The 26,911-nt window shown below is 41.7% G+C and overlaps 1 protein-coding gene across 2 annotated transcripts in view; it reads left to right on the top strand.

The window, feature by feature from the left end:
• Positions 1-1,626: 1,626 nt before the first annotated feature.
• The window catches only part of ATRNL1 (attractin like 1), a 733,758-nt gene continuing 708,473 nt past the window's right edge, over positions 1,627-26,911 (top strand). For both annotated transcript variants that reach the window (XM_049764403.1, XM_049764404.1), the window contains exon 1: positions 1,627-1,913. In XM_049764403.1, coding sequence (XP_049620360.1) covers positions 1,648-1,913 — 266 coding nt within the window. In that variant the 5' untranslated portion in view covers positions 1,627-1,647. The remainder of the gene's footprint in view (positions 1,914-26,911) is intronic.

Below are 26,911 nucleotides of genomic sequence, written 5' to 3' on the forward strand. Positions count from 1 at the left end.
GAATCCATGGCTGCAATTTGTCCCGGGTTTCCCTTCTCCTGTTTTCCAAGTCGCCGGTTTCGAGGTGGCACAAAAGTACACAGCACCCTGCAAGCTTGGGCCACCCATGTCCGCCGAGGGTCGCACGAGGAGGCCAGCCGGCCTCTTTAGGGGGGCAAAAGCGGGCTCTTTCGGGGAGTGTCGTTTCTGCTTTTCTCCAACTATCCCTCCCCAGCCTCCCCAGGTCAGCCAGCCTTCTCGGGCTAGAGCGCGGTCCCAGACGGAGCCAGACACCGGGGGCTGGCTACCTGGGCTTCTGAGGCCGCGTGCAGAAGTGGGGTGTGGGTGGGCGCGTCGGGACTTCATAAGCTCCCTTCTGGGGAAGCTCTTTTTTATTTTATTTTTTTGGGGGGGAGCGAGGAGTCCAGGTTCCCGCTTTAGAAATGGTTCACCCCCACCCCGCCGGGGAGGGCGGCGCCTCGACCTCCGTGGCCCCGACCCTCATGCGCCTGCCAGTGCTTGCGGGGGAGGGGGCCCCCCGCAATGTGGGCAGACTGCGGTGCCTTTAAGACTTTTGCCTGCCGCACATGCTCAGCTCTTTGTGTGTTGCTGGAGTTTGTGGGGCTTAAGAGAACGTGGGGGAGCAGGCTGGAGGCCGGGGTTGGGGGCGCAGGGGGGGACCCGGCGCCTGCACTTTGGCACCCCAACGGGCCAGCGAGCCCTTCCTGAGCTCTCGTCCTCGGGTCTCAGGCGAAAGTGTGTGTGTGGGTGACCCCCAGGCTCCCCGAGACTCCGCGGGTGGAAGGGCACCGCGGACGCCCGGGCCACACCTGGGGGGCCCCGTCGGTCTCCCCACGCGGCCCTCTGGCCCTCCGGGCGGGGTGGGCGCGCGTGCGCGCGTGGGGGAGTCCCCGATCCCTGTCAAGGAGGGGCGAGACCACGTTGCGGGGCGCGGGGGGTGGCGCATCGTGGGCGCGCGCCGAGAAGAAGGGGTGCGGTGCGGCTGGGCGGCCCCGCGCCTCCCGCCGCAGCCTAGGAGGGTGCGCACGCCCGAGCTGCGGAGAACAGGGGCGGCTTTGGGGGTGGGGACCCCGCCACCTACCGGCCGGGCGGCGCGAGGCTGCACCCCGAGATCCCCGGCCACCCCCTTTCCCGCGGCTCGCGTTGGGCGCGCCCACTTCGGGGCTGCCGCCGGCCCCCGCCCTCCGGGGCGCACGGCGCGGGGAGCCGAGCCGTTGGCGCGAGCCAGCGAGAGAGCGGCGGGCGAGGCGGGGCGCGCGGGGTCCCCTCCCCCGACCCCTCCCTCCCGCAGGTCCCCTCCCGAGCGCCCCGCGCAGCTTGCTCCCCGCTCGCGGCCCGGCTCGGGGCGCGCCGCGGCCCGCTCCGGGGAGGACAAGGTCAGGAGACGGAGGGGCGATGCCCGCGGGCGGCCGGCCGGAGCCGAGCGGAGGCGACCGCCGCGGCGATCTGTCCCTGCAGACTGGGCAGCGGGACGGGGGCCGGCGGCGCTGAGCGGGCAGCGGAGCCCGAGCGGAGCCGGAGCCGGAGCCCGATCCGCGGTCTTGCAGGCGGCTCTCCGCGCCGATCCTCCCGGCGGAGCATCCCTGTGCGCGCCGGCAGAGCCGGGCAGGGCAGGGCAGGGCAGGGCAGGGCAGGGGCGCCTGGAAGATGGAATCGGGGTGTCGGGGCCGCACGGGCTCCCCGCCGCCCTCGGTCCCCGGACCCGGGAGGACTCGGCCGGGGGTCGGCGGGGGCGCCCCCGCCTGGCTGCTATGCTCCGGCTTCCTCTACCTGGCGCTCTGGGCGCAGGTGTCCCAGTCCAAGCCGTGCGACAGGACCGGCTCCTGCTTCTCGGGCCGCTGTGTCAACTCCACCTGCCTCTGCGAGCCGGGCTGGGTGGGGGACCAGTGCCAGCACTGCCAGGGCAGGTTCAAGTAAGTGCCTTCGCCGGACCCCGCGCCCCTGCTTTCCCTTGCGCCCCCCTCCATCCCCCTGGGCCCGAACGATCCACAGCACGCGCTGCCCCCCAGATCCAACACCTTTCCCCCCTCTTGGCACCCCCAGACCCAATGCCCCGCCCCCAGTGCAGCCGAGGATGCTGAGCCCTTCCCGGCGGGTGCTGATGTCCGCAGCGACTTGTGGTCCCCAGCGCATCCCCAATCCCCCCACCCCGCCCCGTCGCGCTCCCCGCCTGTCGGTGCCAAACCCCATCTTTGTTATAGCACGGGATGGGGTCGTCGGGAATCCTCCTGCAAGTAACTCTAGGGATGCGCATCGCGTCCGATGCAAACAGTTCAGAAGTGCAAAGGTTAAAAGTTAGAGGTTCCCAAGACCTGTCTAGATAACGCGACGGAGGATTTAGTTTGCTTAGTAATCATTGGGGGTCACCGGAGGAGTGGAGGGTGGGCTTCTTACTACGTGCCCAGCGCTGTGCTTTCTAAGCGCCTTACATGGATTATCTCATTTGTTACAACTCAATGAGTTAGTAGAATTATTGTACTGGGTTTACAGTGAGAAGTCGAGGCAATGAATTGAAGTCATTCGCCCAGATCACACAGCACGGAATGGGGGCCCAGTTCTGACTCCCGGGCTGTGCGTCTATTTGCTTGTAGCCAGTATGCAGCGTTGGATTTACTAAAACTATCTACCTGGAACGGAGAAAAACAGGAGTCACTGAGAGAAGATGAAATACTCGGCTTTTATTTTTTCCCCTCTAACGGCCAAGATAAGGTCTTTTTCGAACTGGTTATTTTCACTGCCAGCGGTTGTGTGAGGGCATCTTTCTGGCTTTTCTGAGGGCTCTGGGTGCTTTTTGAAGAGCTTGATTTAGAACAGTCGGGATACTCTCCCCCTGTTGGTTGATGGTCTTTGCATTCTTGCTCGCTTTGAAAAGAAATGTGAGCGCTAAGGAGCAAACAGAGAGCCCAGCCCAGTAGGTAACTAACTCATCTGACAACTGACAGATAACAGGCATTAAGTCAGTAAACTTCTTAGCCTGAAGTTGGTTGCTCTGGTTTGGGGCTGTGAAATTACACCGTCTGCTAATATTGTCAGTACTACTAATATTGTCTAGTAATATTGTCAGTATTACTGTCTTGCCTACTAATATTGTCAGGATGGCAGGCAAAGAGAAGTGAAGTTTCTCTTGGATTCCAAAGCAAAGATTTCACCTCCGTTTTAACAGGAAAATTTCCTGGGGGTTTTAAATTCGACATCTCTGACCCCCCCCCATCCTCTTTCTTATTTTCAGTTTTTAAACAACAATAAAATTATACCTGCTTTAAAACTTTGTCCCTTAACATTCATTGTAAAGGGTTTTTGTTTGTTTGTTTAAGCAGGAGTTTTAAAATCTTAGGTATTAATTACAGCAAGTTTTTGCAAAGTGAATCTCAAAGTGAAATTTTATAAAATTCATTTGTAGCAATAGGCTGAATGTTTCCTAGCTTCATTCTTGAACATGTGGCAAGGTTTCTCCCAGTGGTGGGGATGAATCCAGGGCCTCACTCATACAAGAGCAAATGCCTTTCCAGGGAGCCACTTAAGTTTTGAAAGTAAGTTCCTCTTTAATTTGGGAGAGGTGCTAATGAAAAGGTGCACATTTCCCTTAAAAAAAAAAAAAACTTTCAAGACTTTCCACTCTGGGGTGACTCTCATTCTTGTGCCCTTAGGCTAGGTGCTAATTTGGGGGCTCCACACCCCTCCTTCAAATGCTGATCTTCCAGTGGCTGACAGGGTTTATCCCCTGGGGTTTCCCATGTGCTTTAAAACACCCATTTCCTCCACTTTTGTCCTTTCTCTCTCATTCTCTCTTCAAAGAACCCCACATTTTCGTATTATTCCTTCCTCAAGAGAACTCCCAAAATAATGAGTGTTTCAATAAGAGAAAAAAAAAAATCTTGTTGCTTGTTAATAGACTTTTTTTTACTCAAATGTTCTTAAACTTTAGCTATGACTAAAGCAAGCCGCCTGTTTCCTCAGCAGGAGAGAATTTTGAACCTAACAGAAACAGCAGGCCATTGTGAGAAAGACCACACTGATTTTTAAAAATATCTTTTTGTACATAAACTGAAAGGCTGTCTGATTCATATGCAATTACACCTTGGTGTGGTGGATTAATTTCCTTCCGCTGAAGAGGACAGAAATTTCTGTAGGTTCCACAAGCTCCCACATACATCTCGGAGGCCTGGAAGTTACTCAGCAGCAGGGTCACTGCTGTGACCTCAGTAGCAGATGGCCCAGTTAATAGGAAGGATCCTGAATTGAGTTAAACTAGCTTAAGTCACTTAGAGGATCCTCACAGATAAACTGACCGTAGTAAGTTCCAGAGGAATAGCTCTTATTAGACACTGTCAAATAATAATAAATCCTGAACTAATCATTGAATATTCATAATTTCCTTACAAGCTATTTCCTATGGCTTTTTTTTTTTTTTTGGTCCCTTCTTAGTAAGTACTTTTACATTTCTCTGTGGAATACAGTGATTAATTAAAGTAAGCATAACTGGTGTAATTCTGGTTTAGTAGGCATACTCATAGTAAATAAAATGTAATATTGTAAGTTCAGAGAAATACTCATTTTAGAAGAAAAGAACTTCCTGGGAATGCATGTGCTAAGCTAAGGAAGCTTTTTCTGTGGCCTTCTAAATTTGTCCTTGAAAGTATTAACACAGTGGGACAGACTTAAGTGGAATTGGCCTCATTAATAATCTGGAGAATCTTTTTTGGAAATTGAAGGATAGCAACCCAACAAACAGACATCAAAAATGATCAATCTTGGTAAGCAGGTGTCAAAATTAATTGGCTGGCACCATGGTAACCCAGCTCTTTTTGGACCACCATTGGGATTTCTCCAGGGAGTAAGAGTATTCTTTAAATGCATCTTTAGAATGGAAGATTGATGGTCAGGGGAGAAATGCAGGAGCAAATGTGTTCTAAAAAGTGGTACTTGAGTTCCCTTAGCGTTGATTTCCACCCTCTGTTTCTATTGGACAAGAACGAAGCACTCAGAATTATGAGCCATTCCTTTTCCCCTTAGCAAAGCAAGCAGCTATCTTAAACGGAAAAATTCCGTAATCTTTTACGGAAGAGAGAGGGGATCTTATCTGTAGGCCTGAGAATCAGAAAAGACATTGCCTCTTGAACTATAATTGAGGCTAGGAGACTTGCTCATTTGAGTTAGAATTATTTGATTCAACAGTGCAATGCTAGTCTAGGAGGAAAAAAATGTTGCTGTGAACTTTCTTTCCTTAAAGATTTAATGCTACTTGATATGTTTGTGAGATGTGTTTGAAAACTCTGTCAGTCCCTTAAGTACCAGTTCTTCAAGTCACTATATTTAATGGATGATATTTTATTTTCTGAGATTCTATGATCAGTGCTTGGGGTCTATACATGACCTGGCTCCTTCACCTTGCAGTGCTCAGGCTGGGTAGGACCTGCAGCAGCAATGCCTGGTGGCTACCAGGGCTATGTGTGCAAGGGATCAAACTTGGGGCCTCATGCACACAATGCCTGCACTCTAGCCCTTATTTTGAGCTGTCTCTACCTCTAGCACATGACATTGTTTTTTAGAGACTAAGTTCTTCATATTTTTTAACTTAAAAGTTTTTTTTTTTTATTAAGGCACTCTGATGTCCAAAGCTTTCATAATAGGATTTTGGGCATCTGATGTCCCAACATAAACTTTAAAGTACCAGCGTCCATATCCCTCCACCAAATTATTTTCGTTGAGCATTGAAGATAATTTAGGTACATTTTGTATCTAGTTGCAGTCTATTTTTTATTGATGAAGCTTAGGAACCTTTGACTTCTAATTTCTTAGGTAGGTAAGCAAAATAAATTAATGCTCTTGAGATTTACAAAGAACTCAATATATGACTAGTTAGTAAATGTAAATTTCCTACAAAGACATTTATTGAGCATTTTTCTAAAAGCATTATATATTAAGTTTTACTACATGCTCATTGTATAGAGATTTTTTTTTAGAACTTTAGCTTGTCAAATACTGAATTTCATAGTCTAGTGGAATTCTTCCTTTATAATGGAATTACTCTCCTGCTAGGTCAGCAGCAAGATACTGTGTCAGGAACGATGATGCTATTAAAACAAAAAGGGACAGGGCTAAATGTGAACATAGTTTTTCTTGAGAAAAGTGTACACACACACACACACACACACACACACACACACACACACACACCCCTTTGTATTGCAAGTAAGAAAACTTAGGTATTGTAAAATGTCATTTATATCTTTTTATTATTTTACCTCATTATTCCACATGATCCCATGGAAATTTAACTCCGCAAAAGTGGAGTGTTCTGTTTCTCAGGGCCTGGGGTGCTGTTGCAGTAAGTTACTTACTAGCCTGGTTGGTGATCTGGGACTGCAGGACTGAGGGATACACTGGACTCCTCAGGAACGATTCCTTCAGCTCTGGCCTCTTAAAGTTCTTTAAAAGTGTCACATTCTTTCAGACCTCAGGGTATATCCCTCTGGCTCTTCTCTCTGCACTCCCTTTCCTGTCTGGTCTTAAATTATTAGTCATCCTTCCAACCTCTTTTCAGAGGAGGCTTTTTGAACATCTCAGGCCATCCTCCTCAGATCCTCTTATAGTTGTTGATGTCCATCTTTGCATTTTTATAATGAATTCTCTCATTGATTTTTTTTTTCCATAAAATCTCAGGATTTCATGTTCAGAAGGCCTCTAGCCTAAGGAATATACAACAGACGGTTCAATGAGAAGTGTCTCGCTGTACATATACACCTCAGAAACATCGCTTTCAAGATCATAAAAATATCCATCACACCCCAAAGTTCCATGTGCCTTTTGGCAATGCCTCCTCCTCCTCCTTCCTGTAGGGCGGTGATGGATATTTCATTGGAATTTGCATTTCCCTAACAATTCTTGATGTGTAGCATCTTGTCTTCCACTGACTTGCCATCTGTGGACCTTCTTTTTATAGATCCCACTCCCACAGTGCTCAGCCCAGCTCTCCACCTTCCTGAGGGTTTGGTGTTTGGACCTAGTGCTGCAGCGTTGCTTGGGTCTGATGGTGTCAGGCAGGACACCAGGACATCTTTGGCAGTGCTTGGGAGGCTATTTGGTGCTGAGAGCACAACTTGGATCTTTATGGATGGCACATGTTTGTCTTGTTGACTATACAAGCACTCCTCCCTGCCCCTGCTGATCTTTTGCGGGTGATTTTGTGTTCAAATCAGCCCATTTTAAAAGTGATTTCTCAATCTTGTTTTGTTTTCTTTTTTTCTTTTTTTTTTTTTACGAGTTCTTTTCATACTATTTTTATGTGCTAGTTTCTTAGACACCTTATTTGCAGATACTTTCTCACAGGCTGGTTCTTGTCTTTTCTTTTTAAGTTTGATGATGTCCATAATGCCTTATTCCCCTCTCCCCATCTTCATGGCACACATACATAATTTTTGGTGCTAAGACATTGTGTCTTAAACTAAAGATACTTTTTATTTTCCTAAAAGTTTTGTAGTTTTGAATTTTGCATTTAGGATTTTGGGATTAATTTGAGTTTATTTTTGCATTTAGTGGTGGGTAAGGACCTCAATTTATTTTTAGTTGTATAGATTCAAGGGTGTTCCAGGATGAAATACCTTCCCCTAATGTTCTTTTTTGACTAATTTCTGGTAGAGTCCTAAATAGTGTTTCTCTAAATGTGGTCTCAAACTGTCTCTACTGAGTATGCAAGCAGAATCTGTTAAAAATGGGTATTCTTGAGTCTCACCTCCAAATTTTCCTTTTTTCCCTTTTGCCAAGCTGACCTTTATTGTATTTTGTTTAATTTTATTATACAATATAGACTGTTCATGAGAAGCTAGGGAAAAGAAAACCCTTGAAAGGGCGGGTTTCTCCAGAAACAAGTTTCCAAGAAGTAAAGAACTTAAAACCCCCAGTTCAGGAAACAGGTGACTTCAGACTAGAATATGCCGACTTAAAATTCTTTGACTTTCTCCATGATAGCTTCCCATCTGATATACTTAGTCTAATTTGACTATTACTGGGCCTGCAGAATCTAGTCAAGTGTTACTGATTCAGCTCTTGTTCTATGACATTGCTGTGCCATCAGCTCTCAAGTGCAGGATCTTGGCAACACTGCTTTTCGGTCACTTGTGGCACCCCCTCACCCACCCCACCACCTTGGGAACCTCAGTTCTCTTGGCAGAGTCCAAGGGTTTGTGTTTATTGGACACTGTCCATTCCCTTGCTTTTTTTTATAAACCACATATGGGTGTGATTATCTGGCATTTGTTCTTCTGCCTCTGAGTCATTTTGCTTAACACGACATTCTCTGGTTCTAAGTTTTAGCCAAGGGTAAAGGGCAAGATTTCATATTTTCCTCATGCCTAGTAGTAGCCTTTTGTGTCTGTACATTGAGAGTTCTTTATCTACTCACTGTTTCTCAAATATTTCTGTTGCCAGATATTGGCTGTTGCAATTGGTGCTGCACTGAACATTGAAGTGCGTCTATCTTTTTGAATGAATGTTGTTGTGTCCTTGGACAAGATGGCCAAGAAGTGGTATCACTAGATGATACAGTTATTTTATTTTAAAATGTTTGGGGTGGGGCTGCTGAGCATGCTCATGGGGGCTGGAGGCCATTCCTGGTGATACTCAGTTAACATGCCCCATCGTTCATTATTGAAGTCAGCAATATGATGCTGCCTGAACTGAGATGTGCTGGGGCTACCACTTGGTACTCGGGGCCTTCAAAGTTAAACTAGGGAGCCAGGGGGTCCATGCTATGCTTGGAATCAAGTTAGGTTCTTGTACATGCAGTTCATTAACCCCATCCACTGAAATATCTTCCCAGTTTTTTATTTTTATTTTTTTGAGAAGTCTCCAGACTAGTTTTAGAAGAGGTCGAACCAGTTTATAATTCTACTAGCAATGAATAAGGGTTTCTTTTTTTGTTTTGTTTTGTTTTGGACCACACCCAGTGATGCTCAAGGGTTACTCCTGGCTAAGTGCTCAGAAATCGCTCCTGGCTTCCCAGGGGATGGAACTGAAGTTGGTCCTAGGCTAGCGCAGGCAAGGCAGATGCCTTACTGCTCTGTGCCACCACTTTGGTCCCAAGGGTTTCTTTTATCAGATCTCCTAGCATTGGTTGTTTCTGGATTTTTGATGTTGGCCATTCTCACTATGTGAGGTGATATCTTATTGCCATTTTGATTTGCATTTACCTGATTATCAGTGATGATGAACATGCTTTTTATATTCTTATTGGCCATCTGTATGGCTTCTTTGAGGAAGTATCTGTTAAGCTCTTCTCATTTTCTATGTCTGTTTTGTTGTTGTTGTTGTTGTTGAGTTCTGGGCTCTTAGTTCTATTCTAAATTTGGAATTTTAATACTACATTTTTGATATTACCATGCTTTATGGTATAAAAATAAGGGAACTAAAGCCTCCCATCATCTTTTTTTTATTATTGCTTTGACAATTCAGAGATTTATGATTCCATGCATATTTAATTGCATTTATTCAATGTTTTTGAGGAATGGATTGGAATTTTGATAGGAATTTCATTGAATTTGTATAGTTAGCTTTGGGTCAGATGGTTGTTTAAACAATGCTGATACTTCCATGAGATGGAATTTTAAAAATTTCATTTTGTCTTTTGTGGGTTTTTAAATTAATGATGGTTTTAAATGTATGTCTTTCATCTCCTTTAAATTGATTTCCTTTGGTCCTTGATGCTTTGTATACAGTTGTAAATGGACTTTAAAAACATTTCTTGGGGCTGGAGCGATAACGCAGTGGTAGGGCATTTGCCTTGCATGCGGCTGACTCAGAACAGACCTCGGTTCGATAACCAGCATCCCATATGGTCCCCTGAACCTGCCAAGAGTGATTTCTGAGCACATAGGCAGGAGTAACCTCTGATCGTCACTAGGTGTGGCCCAAAAACAAAAAAACAAAAAAACAACAAAAAAAGGAAAATCCCAAACCATTCTTGTTGACTGAAGATAAAAATGTAACACCATTTTTGTGCTGGTTTGGCTGTGCTACTTTACTGTACTGATTTATTGTTTCTAAAAGGTTTTTGGGTATAGTTTTTAAGGTAATAGAGAGACTAGAGATATGTATATTATCATGACATTTGTAAATAGTTATATTTTTATATTTTACCATTTGAATTTCTTAGTATCTTTCTTTTGCCTTATCTTTCTATTTCCTGTATATTGTCAGGTCTAGTACTGTGTTGAATGATAGCAGGAAAAGTGGACATATTTGTCTGTGCCTAACTTAGAGGAAAGGGTGTACATTTTTTGCTATTGAAAATGTTAGCTGTGGCATTGTTGTATGTAGTTGATTCCTTGATACATGTTTCTGGTTTTAGACACCCTGTGTTTAGGTTAGAAGTTTTTCTTTACATTTTCCTGTGATGCGCTTATGCAAACAGCCGCTCTTTTATTATTGACTAGTTTTTCCTTTAATAACTGTAGACAATATTGTTTGTTTACTAAAAACAAACAGGGGAATTGTTGTATATGTAAACATTTTATGGGATTATTATGTTACTGACCCTACCCAGATCAGTGATTGTGCCCTACCCTAGGGTGTGACCTGGCATTCTGCCCCCACCCTAGGGTGGTACCTGATTCTGCTTCCACCATTGGGTGGTATCTGATCCCATCATTGGGTGGTACCTGATTCTGGGGGATAAAAACAAGGGTCTGTGGAAGGGGAGGGGCTTTTTGCTGGAACAGAGGCTGAGACTTTGGACTTCAGTCTTGTCCACCAAATAAAGCTAATATTTCCACAAGCCTGACTGTCTGTGAGCTGTTTACCCGCCGTTTCACCTCAGAACCGTCGGCTGGACAAGGTGGCAGACACATGCTCCGAGCTGGAGGGGAAAGACCTCATCCTCCATCCCTCCATCAGTCAACCTCTTCACGGGCTGATTTGCAACACTTGTATTTGGGTTTTACTCTACTGCAGTAAATTCTATCTGTCCACATTTTGTTAAAAGTGTTTGTTTCAGGGGCCGGAGAGATAGCATGGAGGTAAGGCGTTTGCCTCTCATGCAAAAGGTCATCAGTTCGAATCCCGGCGTCCCATATGGTCCCCCGTGCTCGCCAGGAGCGACTTCTGAGCATGGAGCCAGGAGTAACTCCTGAGCACTGCCGGGTGAGACCCAAAAACCAAAAAAAAAAAAAAAAAAAAAAAAAAAAAAAAGTGTTTGTTTCAATCTTAATGAGTTTAAAATCTTGTCAGAATCTATCTCTGCATTTGTTGACACAATCGTATGACTTTTATCTTTTTGTTGATGTGGTCTATCACAATAACTCCCTGGTCTATTCTATGGTGATGCTGAAGAGATGGTATGTAGATGCTTGCCTTGTACTACATAAAGTTGTTCCTCAGCATCACTTGGAGTCCCTGAACACTACTAGGGGTGACCCATAGGCAAGAGCCATCAGTAACTTCTGAACACTGCTGAATGTGGCCCCCAAACAAGAAAGCCAAAAATACAAAGCAAGACAAAATATTGAGTCCATATTGAACCACCTTTGCATCCTTCATTATCCCACTTGATCATGGTATCTTAACCGTTTGATGCATTGTTGAATTTGGTCGTCTAACATTTTGGTTAATATCTTTGCATCTTTTGTTAATCAGATATTGGTCTGTAATTTTTTTTTTCTAGTAATAGCTCTGCTTTTTGCACTAAAGAATATTGGCCTCATAGAAACTGTTTGAAACAATCCTGCTGCTTTGATTTAAGTAGATTAGGTAATAGGTTTGAAGATTTGGTAGAACTTGTTAATTAATCTCTTCTGGATTTGGGATTTTTGTTTTAGGGAAGATTTTTAATTGCTGTTTAATTTTCTTCTAGAAATTTTTCCATTCAGGTTTTCTATATATTCCTGTTTCAGTGTTGGGAAGTTGTAGGTTCTGAAAAGTCTTTTTTTTTTTTTCCTAGCATACAGTCAAAGTTGTTTATAGAAATCACAAATTTTTTTTGTTTTGTTTTGTTTTTGGGCCACACCCGGCGATGCTCAGAGGTTACTCCTGGCTGTCTGCTCAGAAATAGCTCCTGGCAGGCACGGGGGACCATATGGGACACAGGGATTCGAACCAACCACCTTTGGTCCTGGATCAGCTGCTTGCAAGGCAAACGAACAAATTATTTTTTTATTTCTGGGGTATCTGTTGGAACTTTTCTTCTTTCATTTCTGATGTTTTGTTTTTTTTTTTTTCAAAAACATTGTTGGTTTCATTGACTTATGAATAGTTTTCTTTTTTCCTTTTCTTTTTCTTTTCTTTTTTTTTTTTTGGTTTTTGGGCCACATCCGTTTGACGCTCAGGGGTTACTCTTGGCTATGAGCTCAGATATCGCTCCTGGCTTGGGGGAACCATATGGGACGCCGGGGGATCGAACCAAGGTCTGTCCTACGCTAGCACTTACAAGGTAGACACCTTACCTAGTCTAGAGCCACCTTTCCGGCCCTGAATAGTTTTATTGAGTTCTATCATTTATCTGCTCTAATTTATTTTCCCTGCCTTCTACTTACTTTGAATTGGGTTCTATTTGTTTTATCTTTTTTAGTTTCTTAAAATGTGAGGTTATGTATTTGAGTATTTTCTTGTTTCCCATTGTAAACTTTTATTACTATGAGCTTCCTTCTTAAGGCTACTTTTGCTGTATTTCATAGATTTTGATAGATTGTGTCTTCATTCTTGTTCATTTTGAGGAATCCTTTTATTCTTTGATTTACTATTTGACACAATAAATACTCAATTGCATGTTGTTTGATCTCCAAATGTTTTTTTTTTTTTATTGCTGTATGTGTTGAGTGGGGGAGGTGTGCACACCCAATAGTGCTCAGAACTTGTTCTTTTCTTCCTTTTTTTTGGGGGGGGGGGAGGGGGCACACCTGGTGGTGCTCAGAATTTATTTCTGATTCTGTGCTAAGAAATCGCTCCTGGCAGGCTGGGGTTGGGGTTTGGGACACCATAGGGGATGCCAGGGATCAAGCCCAGGTCGTTCCCCTGTCATTCCCCGGTCAGCCACATGCAAGGCTACCCTACCTACTTTGCTACTGGTCTACCCTGGCCCCAGCTTAGTAATAACTCCTAGTAGTGCTTTTTGGTGCTGAGGATTAAACTGGGGTTGACTGAGTGCAAGGAAAGTGCTTTAAATCCTTTACTAGTTATCTGGTTTTTCTGATTTTCTTTTTTTATGGTTGATTTCTGCCTTCTTAGAATTGTAGTCTGAGGAAAGTCTTGTGTGATCTCTAGTTTTATGACTTTAGGATAAAATTGTTTTGTGTCCCTGCACGTGATTCTGTCCAGGTGTATTAGACTGTGGAAATAGGAAGTTGTGTATATATCTGTTGATAACAAGACTTTATTTTCTCATCTAGAACTGTTACTTTCTTATTGATTTTCTTCTGGTTGAGCTCTCTAATGAGGACAGAGTAGATGAAAGTCTTTTATCTCCTACTATGTGTTGCTGTTGGTGTATTTTCTTAGATAGATGCTTTCATATTGTTGCTTCATTGGGTGCATTTATAGTGGTGGATGAGAGTTAAGTCCTTTTGATGTAGTTGTCTCAGTTTCTCTACAATATCAATTCCTGTCTTACTTCTTTGTGTGGTTTGAGATTTACTTCATCTGATACAAATATGGTAGTTCCTTTTTTTTTTTTTTGAGGGATCACACTTGACACTATTCAAGTGTTAATCCTGGCTCTGCACCTAGGATTTACTCCAGGTAAGCTCAGGAAAACCTTCTGGGATACTGGAGATTGAACCTGGTTCAGTTGTGTGCAAGGCAAGTGCCTTATCTGATGTACTATCTTTCTAGTCCCTGTCCCTATTGTTTTGGGCTACCATTTGCCTCACTGTTTGATTTTTTTTTTTTTTTTTTTGGTTTTTGGGTCACACTCAGCAGTGCTCAGGGGTTACTGCTGGCTCTATGCTCAGAAATTGCTCCTGGCAGGCTTGGGGGACCATATGGGATGCTGGGATTCGAACCATCGACCTTCTGCATGTAAGGCAAATGTCCTACCTCCATGCTATCTCTCTGGCCCCATGTATTACTGTTTTCTAACCTTTTACTCTGTGCTTGTTTTATCATGAAAATTTAAGTGTATCTCTTATAAGAAGCATTGTTGGGTTATGGTTCCTGATCCTTCCAGACAGTATCTTTTGGTTAGGGAATTAATTCACATAGATTAGAGAAATTATTGATAAAAAGGAGTTTATTGGCATTTTTTAATGATAATTTAAGGTATCCATTGTGTTTTTATTTTCTAGAGCTTGTCCTTATTTTCTCTGCTTCCACTTTGATTTTAACTTTCCTATAATGTTTCCTATAATGATTCACTTTCATTTGCCTCTTCTTGTTCGTTTCTCTTAAGTACTTTTGCTTTGAGATTACCATGTAGTTTATAACCAAGTCTTTAGACTTATTTTTCCTGTTAAATTAGAGTTAGTTTCAAGTTCATTCTGGGAGACCCCTTTATTGGTTTTCTTTCCCCTGCTTATGTATTTTGTGTATCTCACTGCTTAGTTTTTTTGGCAGAGCTCCTATAGAAACTATGCATTCCTTTAGTTTTTGTTTATCACCATATATCATACCATTTCCTTCTGGTTTGTAGAATATCAGTTGAGAAAGCCAATGTGAGTCTTATGAAGGTTCTCTCTGTGTGTTTTGTTTTTCTCTTGCTGGTTTTGCCTTTCTGTTTTTGGACTACACCTAGCAGTGGTGGGACCTTCTTCCTGCCTCTTGGCTCAAGGGATCAGAATGTGATGTCAGGGATTAATCCCAGTTGAAATTATGTGTACTCTTTTGTATACATTGTTTGGATTTTATCTATTAAAATATTTTTAGATTATTGGTATATAAATATAAATATAAATTCATGGTCTGTATTTGTATTTCTTTTTTTTTTTTTGGTAATGTATTTGTTTGGTTTTAGAGTAAGGTAATTCTGAGATCTGAGGCTTTCCAGACTTTTCAGTTCTGTTTGCTATAAGAGTTTGTATAAGATCTCCAGTATTTCTTCCTGACATTTTGGGTAGAATTTATAAGTAAACATAAGTGAAGCTTGTGAATTCTCTTTAGCAGACCTGAAATCTTCTTTCAGTCCCAATTTGATTTATTTTACACACACACACACACACACACACACACACACACACACACACACACACACACACACTCACTCACTCACTCACTCACTTGGTTAACTTTATTTAATACACAAAGGGCTACATGACAAATTCATGAGATTATTGATCAGCATATAGATACTACTGGTAAATACCCTGTGCAGGTGGAAAGAATCTATGTTGTGCTGTTGATGGGAGAGTGAATTTCATTTCAATGAATTTCAGTTAAGCAAAGTTGATTGATAGCATTATCCAGTTTTCTAAAGCCTTTCATACTATTATTTTCTTTATTTTTACATTCTTGGAGATAATATTGAAATCTTCAGGTAAAATTTTCTATTTTTGCCTTATGTATTTTGAGGCTCATTATCGAAGGCATGAAATTTGATATCATCTTGATGAATTGTCATGAAATGACCGTGTATTGAGAGTTTTTATATAGTTTAGTCTTTGCACCTTTGTTTAAACTGTGTTGAAATACAATCCCCTTTTAATTTTGGTCGCACCCTGTGTTTTTTAGGGGCTACTTCCTGTGTTGCCCAGACTCAGGAGACCAATCATGCTGTTTTGGGGGTCAAACTGGGACTCTAGGGGCCGGAGAGATAGCATGGAGGTAAAGCGTTTGCCTTTCATGCAGGAGGTCATCAGTTCGAATCCCGGCGTCCCATATGGTCCCCCGTGCCTGCCAGGAGCAATTTCTGAGCCTGGAGCCAGGAATAACCCCTGAGCACTGCCTGGTGTGACCCCAAAAAAAAAACAAAAAAAAACAAAAAAAAAAAAAAAAAAAAAAAAAACTGGGACTCTACAAGCAGTGTAGTATGAGCCACTGTCCCACCCCAGAGCATCCCTTTCTTTTTTGATGACCAGTTAGTCTACTACCCTTGAAATTAGACAGTGAGATTTCTCTAATTTTATCTTGACTTTAGAAATTCATTTCATTATTCTAGTTCATTTGCTTTTCCACATACATTTTTTTCACATACAGTTTTATTCATTTCTTTAAATCCTACTGGGATTTCGATCGAGTGCGTTTTTGGCTCAAGATTGTATTGGGAAGAATCGGCATCTCAGTAATATTGGCTTCTTCAGTTTAATTCGATATTTGCTCCCCACCTTCCATTTATTCAGGTTTTCATTGATTTTTTTACATTAGTGTTTTGTGGTGACTAATTGTCTGATGTGTAACAAAATGTTTCCACTTAATGATGCTACAGTGTTTCTTTTCTTTTTCTTTCTTGGCCTCAGAAAAGGTGTGTGTGTGTGTGTGTGTGTGTGTGTGTGTGTGTGTGTGTGTGTGTTTCTACTAACCTGGGTCACCCCAACAGTGCTTGGTGACCTCCAGAGCCACATCCAGAAATATGGGGAACTATGAGCTACAGGAATTCAAGTGGTGTTGACCACATATCAGGCAAGTCAAGCTCTTAACCTCAGTGCTGTCTGTTCAGCTCCTTCTGTGTTTTAATAATTTCTATTCCAGTTCATTTTCATGATGTGGGAGACTGTTGATTTTTTTTTTTTTTGTACATTAACCTTGTATCTCGGTGTTGCTAAAAAACCCTTGGTTTCCTGTAGCTTTTATTTTTGTGGGTCCCTTGGGATTTCCTACACAGCTAATCTTGTTAACTGTGAATAGAGACAATTTTGCCTCTTTCTTTCCTGCTTTATGTCCTTTATTTTTCTTCTAGTTCTGCTGTGGTGGCTGGACCCCCCAGTCTCATGTAGATTCAGAGATTAAGGATTTGTTTGGGGACAAACAAAACAAATCAAACAAGGATAGGTGGAAAACATTGAGAATTACTGTCATGTTAATAGCAGGCCCTTTTTTTGTTGTTAATATCTTTTAGTAGTTGAAGGAAATTTTCCACTTTTCCTGATTTTAAGTATTCATCATGTACTGTTGATTTTGACCAAGTGTCCTGTATCTATTGAGATGGTCCTTTTATTTTTTCTTCAGTTTAGATCTTGGTGAAGTGAATTACATTGACTTTTGAGTATTTAATCAGTCTTTTCATGTACCTAGGATAACCCTACTTGGTCACAATATATTATTCTTTTATTTGATTTGCTTTGAGTATATATCTATATCTATATACTGAGGACTAGAATTTGATGTTCATGAGAGTTACCTGGATTTTAGTGTATTTGACTGTAATGCAGGCCTTGAAAAATAAGTTAAGAAGTTCTCATTTCTTAGTTTCCTAGAAGATTCTTTTAGAAGAATCTTTTAGAAGATTGATATTACCTTTTTATTATTTTTTAAATCTTTAAATTGGGCCTGTGATTTTTGGGAGGGAACGTCTACAACTGTGAATTCAATTTCTACAGTGGGTAGGACACTTGCCTTGCATGCTGCCACCCCAGATTTGATTCTTGACAGCCCAGATGGTCTCCCCAAGCTTGACCAGGTTTGACCCTTAAACAAAACAAAAACAAACAAAATAAAAAGTATGAGATATCTATTTAGTTGATCACTTGTTTGAATAAGTTAGTCAATTATAATTTTTATTTATACATTCAAGTTAGATTGTAATGGTACCATTTGGCCAATTTTAAAGTTTTTCTAAATTTATGGGCATAAAGTTCTTAATGTCCTTTATTCTTATAAAGTTTATGGACTCATTAGTGATATTTGTTCTTCCATTTCTAATGTTGACAGTTTACTTTTTCTTACTTAGTTTTATAGTTGTTTATGTTCATCTTTTCTAAAATAAGTGTTTAGTAATATCTTGGTATTCCCCCCAATTTTTGTTAATTTTAATTTCCATTCTTATTTAGTTTTTGAAATGAAATCTTGAGATTATTAAATTAAGATTTTTTTCTACATACTAAAACATTTTAAATTGTTTATGTTTTTTAATAAAAGCAACATAAAATACAGTATTCATCTACGGACTTATTATTTTGATATGCAGCATTATTATTTTTATTTCAGTACAATAAATTATTTTCTCTGGAATGATTCTCTTTGCGTTATATTGAACTATTGTGTTTAGTATCCAAATACTTTTCTGCGGTTTATTTTCAGGTCTGTTCCATTATGTTCAGAACATACTTTGTCTGAGTACAAATTTTTTTTCAGGCTTTTGAACTGCACCTGCCAGTGCTCAGAAGCTAATCCTGACTGCTCAGATTCTGCACTAGGCTGTGTGGAGAGGGTGGGAATGACTGGCTCCAGAGATCCAGCCCAGGACCTCCTGCAAGCAGAGCCTGTGCTCTTCAGCCAGCCTTTTGAACACTCTCTCTCTCTCTCTCTCTCTCTCTCTCTCTCTCTCTCTCTCTCTCTCTCTCTCTCTCTCTCTCTCTCTCTCTCTCTTTTCCTGGAGCAGCATCTGAGCTTCCAGTTTTTATGCTCTCCTTCTACCTTTCTTTTATGGTATATCTTGGAGAATATGGCATGAGACATTTAAAATAAACCATCTCTTGCCATTGAATGAAGTGTTACAGAAATGATTTTTTTTTTTAATCCATTTGGTGGTAGAATCCTTTTAGCTCTTCTGTTTCCCTCAATTCCCGTCTGTCCATATGTTCTGTTGGTTACCAAGCCGAGTGTCGAAATCTCCAACTGTAATTGTAGGCTTGTGGCTCCATCTTCTTTCACGTCTATTTGGCTGCTTGTATTTTGCAAAGTTTCGGGGAAAGGGGGGTATGTGTTAGAATTCCTGTGCCTTTTCGGTAAACTGAGCTATTTGTTATCATGTAATTTCCTCCTTTTCCTCTGGCCCTTGTGTGTGCTTTGAAAATTCTATTGTTTTCTGACACTGTTTGTTTGGCTACTATTGTGGCAACTACACTTAGCTGTACACTTACTGTATTTTCCGGCGTATAAGACGACTTTTGAAACAAAAAAAAGTCAACCGAAAATCGGGGGGCGTCTTATACACCGAGTATATCCCGAAAAATGTTTCAATATGCCGCTAAACGAAAATTGTCTAAATATTGCCACAAAACGAATTTTCCAATCGATCCTGAACCAATCACTGCAAGGCTGCTCGGACCGCCTCTCTGACTCAGCCAATCCAAGCAGGCTTTTGATGCATGCAAATTAGACAATGTTGGAGTCTAGTAGTATGGGGATTGGCAGGCCTCCACCATGCCGAAGGCCTTCTTAACCAGGCCTAGGGGGCGTGCGGGACTTGGGTAACCCCAGCACCCCTCTACCGCCTTGCTCCAGATCTCTAGGGCTTCCCCGGGCCACATGCCTGGGCAAGCCGGTGAGTTGGGCCCCTTGGCGGAGCTTGAAGGTACCCTAGGCTTTCCCCCATTATCCATTCAGCTCCTTAGGGAGGGTCTGGGTGGGGCTCCGAACTTCTGGCCTCCCAGCTTCTAGAGGCAGTCACTGGTAATCTCTTTCCAGTCTATATTTTCAAAATCGCGCGCACAAGATACATTAATAGTACTCACTATCATTGAATTATGTTTTTATGTATGCAGAATATCCATTTTGTACTCTGCCCTTTTGCACACCCCTACAAAAGATCATTTTTCTTTTTAACTTCCTTAACCCCTATCATCATTACTCCTCATTTACCCTTTCTAACTTAAGTACTGTAGAGTCCTAAGTCACAGACCAAAGTGGTGCCCTGGAGTTAACACCCACCCAACTATTTCAAAAGGCATAAAAAGGACATGTATGTCTTTTCAACATTTTATGGGTGTTTTCTTTGACGGCTATAACTTTTGCTGAATATTTTCTTATACAGTGATGACCCCCCCCTTTTTTTTTTATCTTCTCTTTGTGAACTGCTCAATATGGAATTTGGTGTGAAAGAATCCCTCAGTTTAATGCTTATGTTTGAACCCAGTCATGGGTATTGTTAGATGTGTTCTTACGTCCCCATATACTCAGATAACATCACGTGGCTTTATTTCTTGTTGCTTAGGCACACTAAAACGGGAAAATACTATACATACCAATAAGTTCTTATCTAATAGAGATGGGAACACACAAATCTTGTAGTGCAATGGGACCTTACACCCTGAACATTGACATAAAGACCTGGCACAGGCCTCAGAAGAATGGGCATTCTCCATTCACCCTGATCTAGAGAAGACATCTACAAAACATCCAAGGTTGTCTATAACATCACCTGGAGGCATTCCTCTACCAGGGAAGACCCTACAGCTGCCCTGACATCTGTCTACTCAAAAGAGACTTCCCTTAACACTGAGAAGACTTAACAAGAAAAATGACCTGCTTACTAGACAGGGCTTTCTGTATTGCCCCTTAATTGTGATGTGAAACTAGAGGATACTCCACATCAGCCTGACTTCAATGTAGGATGTGCAGATTTCAGGATCTTTAATACAGAAATCTGAGGCCAACAATAGGACTGCATGAAAAATAAAACTGTATTGGCACTACAGACAATGACTTGGATTGAATAAACTAGTTTGCCTGGAGCCTAGAGTTGGTCTTATGCCAGGAAACTTCAAGGATAGTGGTCTCCTTGTGTTTAGACCAAGGCTATTTCTTTCTATGACCCCCATATTTTGGTGGGCCTATGCAAACAATATTTGCCACTCTAACACCGTTTTTACTGTGCCCTTTTGACTAACCCTTAAAAAAAACCTCTTAAACTTTTGATGTTAACTTAAACTAATATGTATGTGCATGAATATATAAAAATACTATACCTTCAAAGTTAAGGAGTCACATAAATCTCATGGCTTTAGGTTGCTTTGTGTACTGCTAAGAAATGTTATAATGTACTACAATCTGGAGACTTGTGGACAAAGTAATTGTACATGGATTCTGCCTTATTTTTCTTAATGTTTTTTTGACTGTAAGTTCAATATTTAGGCGTCAGCAAGGGGATTTCTTCTGAGAACTCTGTTTATGGGCGATTGTTCTTTCACTGTAACTTTACCTTGTCCTCTTTGCATCATTGTTCTCATAATTAAAAATAAAAAATTAAAAAAAATTAGACAATGTTCTGGACCCGAATCTACACTGTAAAAAACTTGCTCAGATTGGCCAGAGTTAGAGAGGAAGTCTATTACAGTATAACCTTTGAACCTTTGCTTGTTGTGTTTGGCTCACTGTGGTACATACAGTTGCAGCACAGGAACATTCTGTCTGATACAGCGAATACAGGCCTAAACCTATGTTTTAACTGCAAAATGAGGAGGTTGTCTTATATGCCCAGTCATCTTATACGCCCAGTCATTTTATACGCCGGCAAATAGGTATTTGTGCTTAGCTCCAGGTGGTATTGGGTAGCACACCCAGGGCCTCACACATTGAGCTCCATCCGCACTACCGAAAGTCTTCCTGGCAGTTAATGACCATTCTGTCTTTTTTTTTTTCTTCTGGTTATTGTTTGCACAAAATCTGCTTTTAGACTTGGGATGTGTGTTTGTGTGTGTGTGTGTGTGTGTGTGTGTGTGTGTGTGTGTGTGTGTGTGAGAGAGAGAGAGAGAGAGAGAGATAGAGATAGAGAGAGAGAGTGTCAGTCCAGACTAATGTCACTGAAGTCTAATATTCTTGCCCCCTTTGCTTCTGTTGATTTGGTGTCTGTCTCACACATGCATACTTGGCTGGAGAACTTACACATGTGTTTATAGAATCCATTTTGGCTTGCAGACCAGGTTGTGAGGTTCAAACATCTTTTTAGTTGGGACCCGAGGGATCACTAGGGTTGGTAACTTTTTGGTGTACAATTGGCTACGGAGCTTTTGGGAGTTTCTGACAGCACCCATGAAACACAGGACACTGACTTGGCACATATGGGCAACATGAGGGATCAGGCTCTTGGCTTCATGCTGGCAAAGAGGACACCATAATCACTGAGCCAATGACCAGCTCTCTGATCTTTGACTTTTTATAAGTTTGCTGAGAGTTTGCGGTTAATGAGATTAAGTATTTTATAGCCATCTGTTTTAGTTTGCTATTGACCCTTTGGGTTTGTGTCTTATTATGCTATTGTTATTATGCTACTGTTATAGTAATTAGGCACATCTTATCTAGACTACAATGTTAAAATCATATTTATTTAGGTAGAATTAAGTTCAGAAACATATAGTATAGGCCCACTTACCTTCTCTACTGACCATTCCTCTAATTGCTATATAGATGCATGTCATAGCTGCATGTATGTAGTACTTTATCAGGTAAAGTGTAACTTTTACACCCAATGATTTTTTAACATTTTCTGAGATATTTTCTCTTTGTTTTGCTTTTGATTTATCTCTCAAAATAGAAATTTCCCTTCTGAATAATTTTCTTTTAGCCTTAACCCTTTCATTTGGATGATTACCAATATATTTTCATGGTCTACAATATTGGTATTTTATCTGCTTTACTTAGATATTCCTGAGGTGAAGAAGTTTAGTTTGACTTTTTGCCTGTGCACTCCTACACTGCTGAGTGCCATTACTGTTAGTGATGGCCACATACATGACAGTGACCCATGTCATCTAGCTGCTAGACCACTTAGGTTCTGTGCCATTTGCACAGTGACAATGTCCCCTACCAGCACAGTTGTGTGGATGTGTTCTAGTTGCTAAGCAGTGAGTGACTCTGATGTCACCTTACTTCAGCTGTTTGCAGAAAAAGTTTTTCCTTTGCATCTTTCATCTTCAGCAGTTCAGATTATGAGGAATATTTGGATGTTGCTTTCTTTGAGATGACCCTGATTACTGGACATCTTGAAATTATCAGTATCTTTCACCATTATGAATATTTTGAACAAATACTCCTTCAGATACTTTTATTAACCAAAGATTTTATTTCTTTGTGTTTCTAGGACTTTGTGACACCAATGTTAAGCCTTTTGCTTTAGCCATTCTTCTTTAATCTTGTTTCTGTCTTGAGAGTATGTAATTGCCAATGAGCCCTCATCAGCCTCCGTGGCTGTTGGCCTGTCATAGCCAAAGTCTTCCCAGTGGCTCCAGCTGGACTTTTACATGCCCTGTGGTCACCGTGTAGCTTCAGCCTCTCAGCTTTGCCCTCCTTTCTGCCTCCCTGGACATTGCTTTAGTTAAGTCTTGCTATTTTTTTTTTTCTTTCCTTTTTTTCTTGTCGGGCTTATTAGGATAACCCTCTCTGTTGTGGGCCATACCCAGAGGTGCTCAGGGCTTACATCTGGGTCTGCACTCAGGAATTGCTTTTGATGATGCTCCAGAAACCATATGGGATTGAACCTGGGTCTGTTTTTATCAAGTGGGTGAGTGCTTCACCTAGTGCACAATCCCTGCAGTCCCTCTCTGCTTCTCCTTTCCCCATTTCATCTTTTTGTTTTCTTTCCATTTTGGGCCACACCTGGTGATGCTCAGGGGTTACTCCTGGCTATTCGCTCAGAAATCACTCCTGCTTGGGGGACCATATGGGACGCCAGGAACTGAACCACTATCCATTCTGGATTGGCTGCGAGCAAGGCAAATTCCCTACCACTGTGCTATTGCTCCAGACCCCTCATCTATTTTCTATCAGCTTGAGTTTATTTTATAGAACACTAATTTGCTCAGGTTCCTGCTTGCTTCTAGGCAGTATCCCTGGCTTTCTTCCATTTTATTCCTCTTCCACTTTTATTTGTTTTGTTTGTTTGTTTGGTTGGTTTTGGAATTTGGGCCACACCTGGTGACACTCAGGGCTTACTTCTGGCTATGCGCTCAGAACTCGCTCCTGGCTTGGGGGACCATATGGGACCCCAGGAATTGAACCCAGGTTCGCCTGGGTCAGCCGCATGCAAGGCAAATGCCCTACTGCTGCACTATTGCTCCAGTGTTCCCCTTCCACTTTTAGAAATTTGATTATTAATATGCATTGATTATTAAAGATGCATATACTTGAGTGTAGAGTTTTTGAGCTCATCTTGGTCTTTGTTCAGTTCCTTGCACTGTATATGAAAATCATTGTAAGGACTTGCAGTTTTCTGATCTCATTTCTTCAGCTTTTCAGCAGCAGGCTCTTCTCTCCTGTGCTTCAGTGAGCCAGATATTAGATCTTTGTTATTGACTTTCGGGTCACAGAGGGTCTGTTCATTTCTTTCTTATTCAGATGGGATGACTTTTATTTATCTATTTCTGTCATTTCTCTGTCATCTTCATCTTCTTGTATCATATTGGGAATTTCTGTAAAATTTTAGTTTTTATTTGTTTTATCTTATTATTTTTTCCCCAGAGTGACTGGTGGTGCTCAAGATTTATTCCTGGTTTGGTGCTTAGAGGTCACTTATTGGGGGAGCACAGGTGACCAAATGTTGTACTGGGGTGCTGGTGATTGACTCAAGGTCAGCTTTGTCCGGGGAAGCACTCCACTCATTCTACTATATTTTTGGTCCTTAAAATTTTATTTATTATTTTTTATTTATTAAAAATTATTATTATTATTATTATTTTTGGGGGTCACATCCGGCAGCGCTCAGGGGTTACTCCTGGCTCCATGCTCAGAAAATCACCCTCGGCAGGCTCGGGGGACCATATGGGATGCCGGGATTTAAACCACCGTCCTTCTGCATGAAAGGCAAACGCCTTACCTCCATGCTATTTCTCTGGCCCCATTAAAAATTATTTATTATAAATTTAAAATATTTATTGAAACAAAAATAAATTTGTTAGGTTTTTGTGGAAATATATTTATATTTATTTTGCAAGCATCTACAGCTGCTTTATGGGCTGTTTTTCTTTTTTTTTTTTTATTTTTGGGCCACACCCAGTGATGCTAAGGGGTTACTCCTGGCTATGTGCTCAGAAATTTTTCCTGGCTTGGGGACCATATGGGATGCCTGGGGATCAAACGGCTGTCTGTCCTGGATCAGCCGCATGCACAGCAAACATCCCTTTACTGCACCATCACTTCAGCCCCGGGGCTGTTTTTCTGAGTATTTTTTCAAAGTACTAGAGCAAGAGATTTAGCATCTTTGTCATATTAGTGATAGTAATTAATTGTTGATTATTATTTATCAAAGAATTGAGATTTCTTGGCTTAGCATATAGATTTGGATAGAATCTCAAATGCTGACTGTTATGTATTAGCTAAACATTTACTAGGATTATTTTATTGTGTTTTCTTAGTTTATTCTTATAAAACGTTTAAGAAGGGGGCCGGGCGGTGGCGCTGGAGGTAAGGTGCCTGCCTTGCCTGCGCTAGCCTAGGATGGACCGCGGTTCGATCCCCCGGTGTCCCATATGGTCCCCCAAGAAGCCAGGAGCAACTTCTGAGCGCATAGCCAGGAGTAACCCCTGAGCGGCACAGGGTGTGGCCCAAAAAAACCAAAAAAAAAAAAAAAAAAAAAAAACGTTTAAGAAGGTTATAAAGAGGATAACTTTTATTCATCAGTTGCTCAAATCTTTATAAATCCATATAAATGAAGTATATATATTTATTTATACATGGCAGTGAAAAGTATCCACCATCTAAGGCTCTGTTTCCTTATTTATCTGTATTCTTATTTATATATCCTTGTTTATCTGATATCTCTTTATTGTCTTCCCTATTTTTAGAGCTATGTTGTTCAGTATGCAGTCAATAGCCAAATGTACTTTTTAAATTGATTAAAATTCCATCATAAATTCTCAATAGTTATATGTGTCTCAGCTGCCATATTGCAGAATAAATCTTTTGCATGTTTCTGTTGACCATAGCTGTTGGGAAGTTCTGCTCAGAAGAGCAGCTATTTTTTCAATTTTCACTTTTATTTGGAAAGCATTTTATTTATTTATTATTTAATTTCAATCATTTGGTTTACAAAGTAGTTCATAATACAGTTATTTTGGGCCTTCAATGTCTCAACACCAATCCAGCCACTAATGTCCTTCCCTCCACCAACATCCCCAGTTTCCCACCAACCCCAAGTCTGCTCCTTTGACAGGCACAACATAATTTATTTTCTATTGTTTGTTACAACTGAATTGGCCAATGGAATTATTGAGAAAAACTTTAGTAAAAGAAAAGTTGTGAAAATTGTTATATCTCGCCATGGAGTCATTAGAGTCATTGTCTATGGGTTTGCTAAGCTAAGCATGCTGTATTGTTGTTTCTGTTTATTGAGCTTAGTTGGCTTTTTTGCTACTTTTCCATCTAATTTACTATGCTCCTACTGGGCTGTGGGTATTGAGGGCATTGGAAGTGCTCCAGGAACTCCAGGATTGGTAGAACTGGGCTGCTGAGCTGAGCTGATTGGGCTATATGGCTATGGGCTGTGTGTATGTGTAGCTGCTGGGACTTCTGGAAGTATAGGAGTGCGGGGGCGTTGAGAGTAGGGGAAAGCTGTCCACCTCCTTTTTGAGGAGATTTCAGAGTTTTCAGCTCTCAAAGTGGTGTACCTGGAGTTTTTGTCAGTTTGGATTCTCTGCATAGATTAGTCATGAGGTAGCGAGGTTGGTCTCTAGGCATGGAGATGACTATGGTGTGTGTGGATACTGCATCCCTACTGTCAAGGGTGCCCCAAAGTTTTCAATGGGAATACTGGTGGTTCCTATGAATTTTAACAGCTTGGTTTGCATCTCTTCCAAGATGTGTTGTGAGTCTCCGAGCAGGGCTAATAGCTTGCAAGATGATGGCTGTGGGATGTGGGAGATTATTTGGAAAGCTTTGAAAAGATATAATTTGCTGCCATACATTTCACCCTAAAGTTAAAGCACAGAATTAATTGAATTTCTAAAAGTATGTAGAATTAAGCAATGTTAATCGTTTATTTAATTAATTTTTGGGTGGGGGACAGTACCCAGCAGTGCTCAGATCTCCTCCTGGCTAAGTGCTCAGGGATCACTCCTGGTGGTGCTCAGGGAACCTTGAGGTGCTTGGGATTGGAACAGGGTTTCCTGCTTAGTTTTACAATACT

Source organism: Suncus etruscus, chromosome 17 (assembly GCF_024139225.1).
Source record: "Suncus etruscus isolate mSunEtr1 chromosome 17, mSunEtr1.pri.cur, whole genome shotgun sequence".
NCBI classification, from domain to species: Eukaryota; Metazoa; Chordata; class Mammalia; order Eulipotyphla; family Soricidae; genus Suncus; species Suncus etruscus.